This window comes from Myotis yumanensis, unplaced genomic scaffold, assembly GCF_028538775.1.
Source record: "Myotis yumanensis isolate MYYU_CA2020_CCGP unplaced genomic scaffold, mMyoYum1.0.hap1 SCAF_13, whole genome shotgun sequence".
NCBI classification, from domain to species: Eukaryota; Metazoa; Chordata; class Mammalia; order Chiroptera; family Vespertilionidae; genus Myotis; species Myotis yumanensis.
This window is the reverse complement of record NW_027223764.1, coordinates 24070495-24077090: the sequence shown is the minus strand read 5'-3', so window position 1 is coordinate 24077090 and position 6596 is coordinate 24070495. Positions and strand designations below refer to the sequence as shown.

The 6596-nt window shown below is 48.8% G+C and overlaps 1 protein-coding gene across 1 annotated transcript; it reads left to right on the top strand.

Annotated features, from left to right (window-relative positions):
• Positions 1-222: 222 nt before the first annotated feature.
• HHEX (hematopoietically expressed homeobox) lies at positions 223-6371 on the top strand. Its single transcript, XM_070431885.1, has 4 exons — positions 223-624; positions 2751-2929; positions 3156-3206; positions 5261-6371. The coding sequence occupies exons 1-4, from the start codon at positions 261-263 to the stop codon at positions 5477-5479; spliced, it is 813 nt and encodes a 270-aa protein (XP_070287986.1). The 5' UTR covers positions 223-260; the 3' UTR covers positions 5480-6371.
• The last annotated feature ends 225 nt before the right edge of the window (positions 6372-6596 follow it).

Sequence of the window (6596 nt, the reverse complement as noted above, 5' to 3'; positions counted from 1 at the left end):
GCAGGGTCCCGGGAGCCGGGGAGCTAGCGCGTCCCGGGGGCGGGGAGCTCAGCCGGCGGGGGCGGGCCAAGGGTGGGGGCGGGAGGCGGCTCCCGGGGCTCCGTGCCATTGGCCGCAGGGCCCGGCGGCAGGAAGGGGCCAGAGAGCGCGGCCCCACCCCGCGGCCAGCGGAGCCTATCGCCGGGAGCGCGGAGCGCGGATAAATGTAGCGCCGCGGCGCGGGCCGGCAGCTCTCCGAGGGGCCGGAGCGCAGCGGAGCCATGCAGTACCCGCACCCCGGGCCGGCCGCCGCGGGCGCCGTGGGGGTGCCGCTGTACGCGCCCACGCCGCTGCTGCAGCCCGCGCACCCCACGCCTTTCTACATCGAGGACATCCTGGGCCGCGGGCCCGCCGCGCCCACCCCCACCCCCACGCTGCCGTCCCCCAACTCCTCCTTCACCAGCCTCGTGTCCTCCTACCGGACCCCGGTGTACGAGCCCACGCCGATCCACCCCGCCTTCTCGCACCACTCCGCGGCCGCGCTGGCCGCCGCCTACGGACCCGGCGGTTTCGGGGGCCCTCTGTACCCCTTTCCGCGGACGGTGAACGACTACACACACGCCCTGCTCCGCCACGACCCCCTGGGTAAGGCGGCCGGGGTCATGGCGGGGCCGAGCCGAGGCGGCGGCGAGGAAGGCGCCACCCGGCAGGTGGCAGCGCCCAGGAGGCGGCGGGGGCGGAGGGGAGGCAATAGAAAGTTGTGGCCAAAGCTATTGAAAAGCGGCCCTCGGGCGCGCGCGGGGCCAGGAGACGCGGGCACCGGCGGCGCGCGGCGGGAGTGACCGCACCATGACTCAGATTGGTTTTCCTGAACCTTGCCGGCGTCGGGGCGCGCCGGCCGGGGTGAGACCTCGGGCGCTGCCGCCGGGGCTGGCGGCCCAAGGCAGTTGTGGGGCGCGCGCGTCGCCTTGGGAGGGGTCCCCTGAGCTGGAGGGACGGGGAAGGGAGTGCCAAGGCGCCCCGGCCGGCCCCCGCGGGGCCGGGATAGTTGCCGGGCCCGGGTGGTTACGGGGCTGGACCCGGTTCAACAAGCTTGTGCAGTGAAAGAGCCTGACCCTTTCCGTTCATACAGGAAATCTTGAGTTCTCGATAGGAGTAAATCTGGTTTCAGAAGCTGTTAAGTGTTTTCCTGGCTGCGTGAAGCAGACCCTTCCCCCGGAGTAGTGCACGCTGCTGATTATTTTATCGACATCCTCAATACAGACAAATTCAGGAAACACTCGACTTCTGATAGCCGGGATCCGTTTTTCTGATATTGTTCATTTCCTCTGTGTGGGATGTGACTTTATGGCAGCTAAAATAACCAGTTGCTTCCTTTTTTTTGAGGCTGTTTTGCACCAGTCTGAAGCCTGACGTAAGCAAAATCTCGAAAAACACACAAGACACACACACACACAAAAAACAATGCCAGCTTTCAAAGCGTTTAGGCGAAGGCCTACAGACGCACGCACGGATGGACGGACGGACTGTCGGGCACGTCTTTGGAGTTCGAAGGGCAGTGCGGACACGTTGGGCTTATAGAAGGTGCGGGGCTCGTCCCCTCGGTGCGCGGCCCAAGGCTTAGAAGGCACCCTTGCTCCGCGCTCCGGGTGGCCCTTGGCGCCTCTGGCATCCGAAGCCCCGGCGTGGAGTAAGGGGCCGAGGCTTCTTGCCGGGGGCCACCAGGGTTTTAAATCTCTTTGTTATTGGCAGCTTCTGAAGAGACCCTGGAGACAACTAACACTTTAATCCATTAACATTTTAATCACATTAGGATGGTACGGCCTCTAGTTCAGTTCTCCATCTTCTCATTGTTAGAGAGATGGGGGCGGAGGATTATATTTTAGTTCTCTTTTAAAAAAAAGTTATTATGTCGTATTTTTTTATTCCAGCCTCGAGGGTTTGGTGCTGCGGGGCCCCTGCGTGGCTCTGTTAGCCTGCTGTGGCGGGAGGGGGGCTCTCAGCTGGGCCGGGGATGGGGGCGAACGTTTCACCGAGCGCGCCCTGGGTTTCCTTGGGTTACTGCTGGGACTGAGCAGGAGGAAGCAAAGGGTTTTCGAGTTAGACCAACAGGAAACACATTGACGGAAATGTTGCCATAGCCCACGGGGTGGCTTTAACTGGCCGCCCCCGCGGGCCGGGTGTGAAATCAAAGGAGGCCGCGGCGCCCTGGATCCAGGATTGGAAGCCCCACGCGTGGCCGAAGGCCGGCGCCGCCCTCAAGGGCTTCCCACGCAGCCTAGCGCGGGGTCCCCTGGCTAGACTCCCGCCGTCGGTCTCTGGCTATAACAGCCTGTGTGAATGTAACGGCCCCGCTCCTCCCAACAGAGTATTTGGAAAGTGCGGTTCACCAAGGGAGAGGATCTAGAGGTGCAAAAAGTTGTAGATAAATTGGAGAGCAACTGGTTAAAGAGGGTCTTGGTATTTTAAGCTCAACCTATAATGGCTGTTCTTTCGGTGATCAAAAGATTTGGCTGTTGGTATCTAGCTGTGGGTGTGAAGGTTGTGTTTATGTGTCTGTGATTGTTCAGGGTGGTCTCTGCGTATTGCAGTGGAGGTGTGTGACTGGCTGTCTCTGTGTCTCTGGGTATGCATGTGTATTGGTGGCCCTGTATTGGGTCCATGTTTCGGTGAATGTATATGGACGTGTCTGGTTGGGTGTCCTCGTGAGTCTCCTTACCCCCTTGGTCACCCCCAAGGCCATCACTCATCAGCACTCTTAATGCCCACAGGCAAACCTCTGCTCTGGAGCCCTTTCTTGCAGAGGCCTCTGCATAAAAGGAAAGGCGGCCAGGTGAGGTTCTCCAACGACCAGACTATCGAGCTGGAGAAGAAGTTTGAGACCCAGAAATACCTCTCCCCGCCTGAGAGGAAGCGTCTGGCCAAGATGTTGCAGCTTAGCGAGAGACAGGTGAGCGCACCGGCTGCCCGGGGGCAGCTCTCCTGGGGAGCTCTCCTGGGGCGGGCGTCGCGGGCCGTAAGAGAGACGTGGAGCCCCTGTGCGCTCCTGCTCCTGGAGACTAGCTATCCAGTTTCTGGCGCTGTGGTCTGCTGTGGAGCCCGGAATCTGCCTCCTCCCCACCACGGCCCTCGGGATTCTGGGCTGGTGGCAAGTTTTCTTTCTCTTTTTCCTGTAGGTCAAAACCTGGTTTCAGAATCGACGCGCTAAATGGCGAAGACTAAAGCAGGTATGGACATGGTTCTGTTTCTATGGAAATAAATATTTTTATCAGGTTATCTCAATGCGAGGCCTGTTATAGGTTGTATGCAAAAGTCATTTGAGAGACTATTTAACCTCTTCACCTTGATTAAAAAGGCAAATAGTCTTGCTGAAATTCAGGATGAGTTGCTCAGGTGGCAGTAATGCTAAAAGCACCTAATGCAGTTCCTATGTCAATTATGCTTGGGTTTTCACACACTGGCTAGTAAAACTCCTGGCTAATTGTTTTATAAACCCCATATGTTGTTTATCTAATTAACGCAGGAAAGATAAAGTAATTGACAGTAAATGACTTAAGCAGTTATCTTTGGGAGAAAATTGTTTCTTTTATTTACACAGCCATAATAAAACCAGTCAGAGCTCAAGGGTAAATATAAGGAAATAAACACCTTTAAGTCTTGTTTACACTGTTTTTAAAGAAGAATTAAATATCAAAGAGTTTAAAAATCATTTCCCTTCTAATGCCAGCTCTTAAAATGAATATAAAAACATGTAAGAGAATATCCAATCCTGTTTGGAAAGTAGCTTAAACTTTCTAACAGTCTTTCTTCCTATGACCTTGTTGCGCAATATGTGATAAAAAAGTAAAGGCTAATTCAGTTTTTAAAGGCTATTACCTTAAGGCTAAAGATTTGTTTATGAAGTCCTAATCAGGATGACTTCCCCAAAATAATCTGCAATTGATGAATTGTTCATTTGCCAATGTATGTGTAGTTTATAGTAAATAAAATATTTTCGAAACAATGGTACAAGTTGGGAAATCGAAAGCAGTGTGCATTTTTAAATATAGTAATCATAAAGCTTTTTCATTAAAAACAAGATAGTGTTACAAAGAATATTTTGAATCAGGAAATAAAATTTATTTCATTATTCTAATGTGATTTAAAAATGTTCGGGTTTTCTCTCAATTTCTGACCTTGTGCGTATATTTGTTACATAGATGCAAGCCTGGTGAATCTGTTATTCTATAGGCTTGCTTAAAAAAAACACACTTTATAATATTTCTATATAGTGTTTCTGTCCATTTTAGACAAACACAGGATTAAATTTACTAGCTCATTTAGTTCTTGATCAAAAGTGTGACTGCAGTTTACTAGGGACTCTTAAACTAGAGATACCTATGTAATATGGGAATATTTTCAAGAAATTTCCCTCAGATTTTAAGTTATAGTTGTTTCTTTTCAGTTGGCAACATTCTTCCAGTTCTACATTTGTTTATTTGCCATGATTTTGTAACCTGTTACACATATTTATGTATGTTTATAAACATACTCCAGAAAATGGATGAAAAGGATTCAATCTAACAATTTGAAACTTTTCCCTTAATCACTATTTAGTGTTCATTAAAAAAAATGTCTAGCCCTAGCCAGTTTGCCTCAGTGTTTAGAACATTGGTCCGCTGACTGACGGGTCTCAGGTTTGATTCCTGGTCAAAGGCACGTACCCTGTACCTACCTTGGTTGCAGGTTCGATCCCCACCCTGGTTGGGGCGTGTAAGGGAGGCAACCAGTTGATGTTTATCTCTCACATCGATATCTCTCTCTCTCTCTCCCCCTCCCTTCCACTTTCTTCTCCAAAGATCAATGGAAAAAATATCCTCAGGTGAGGATTTAAAAAAATGTCTAGAAGGCCCTGTTATTGGCAAAGTTTAGCTATTTGAAGAATGATAAAACTGTGTATCTGCAGTGCTCTGATTTCTCCCTCCCACCCCCCTAAACTTTTAAGAATCTTCAGGTCATGGGTTTGGGCTGGAATTAGTGTTCATTTGACATAATACCTTTACAGTTATATTTGTGATTGGTTGTTCTTATTTGGCAAGAGCATAATCTTTCTCTGATATGAAAAGAACTTTTTCCAAAGTGAGAAAAAGAGTATGCGTTATATATGTAGAGACTATAGCTAAGAGCAATTGATAAACTAAAAATTAAAAAGATGGTAGAAGGTGAAAAGCATTTTGATTTATTTCTCACCTCTTCCATATTTCATGATCTACCAATCTCCATTTTCATCCTCTTCATTCAGGAGAACCCTCAAAGCAATAAAAAAGAGGAACTGGAAAGTTTGGACGATCCCTGCAATCAGAGGCAAGACTTGCCCAGTGAACAGAATAAAGGTGCTTTGGATAGCTCTCAATGTTCGCCTTCCCCTGCCTCCCAGGAAGACCTTGAGTCAGAGATTTCAGAGGATTCTGATCAGGAAGTGGACATTGAGGGCGATAAAGGCTATTTTAATGCTGGATGATGATCACTGACATCGGCACCTTCAGAAAGCTGGACTTGGGAATAATATTTGCAACAGGAAATCTCTATAGACAACTGGAAAACTATATGGGAAAGGAAGTTAGTTTGCTGGTATTCTGGAAACCGAAAATATTTGGTGCACTGGCTAAATAACAAACTCACATTGAAACCTTAATTTTGACTTAAGAAACAGTTTATATATTGATTTTAGGTTGTACGATAAGGGGACTTTTCACTGGTTAAATGTACCCCCTTTTAAAAAAGTAATTTTTTTTCCTATTTATAAAAGGCAATTTTGAACATTTTGGTTGAATTTTTAAGTTATAACTTTAAAGATTTTAATGGGATCTTCTTGAATAACTTCTATAATCTGTATCTTCATCCCACTTAATGGAAAACCAAAGGGTACCCCAAACTCAGAGGTATGCCTTGGAAAGGGGGCCCGCATTTCAGGCAGCCTTGGAATATTTTAAAAGGAAACATTCTTTACTTTTATATTACATTCTTACACTGCTGCTTAAATCCGAAAGCAGCCCAGAGCTCATCTCCGGGATGTGCCTGCCTTTTGTTAGAGAGAGAGAGTTGATAATCTTAAATGCTTGTTTTGCACTATCACTTAGTACCTGTTTGACTAAGGTGTTAAGGATAGTACTGTCCAATTCAGGCAGGAAAACTGACTCATCGGTGACTGAAATTAAGCACAGGAACTAGAAATAGCAGGTTAATTAAATGTAAGTAGATTGTAGATAATTGTGTTTTACATCAACCAGTGTTTATAATGTGTATATGTATATATATAATTGTTCACTGTAAAAAACATGGCCAAAATATTTGTGTGTGTGTGTTTTTTAATGAGTAACCTGCCTATAAAATAAATCTGTCGGTGCGACGACCGTCTTCGTCTGCCCTCTCGTTCTCTGATCAGAACAAATCCGCACTTCTTACACCTGGGGGCGCCGACCCCACCCGCCAGCGCTGGAGCCTCAGGTGGTGATCGCGCTGGGGCTCAGGCAGCCCGAGCACCCCGAGCGCCGGCCTTGCGGGCGGTTTGGCACCTGGAAGGTGGGTTTGGGCCTTTTCCCAGGTGTTTGCAATTGATAGGTGCGCGTGCGCGTCTG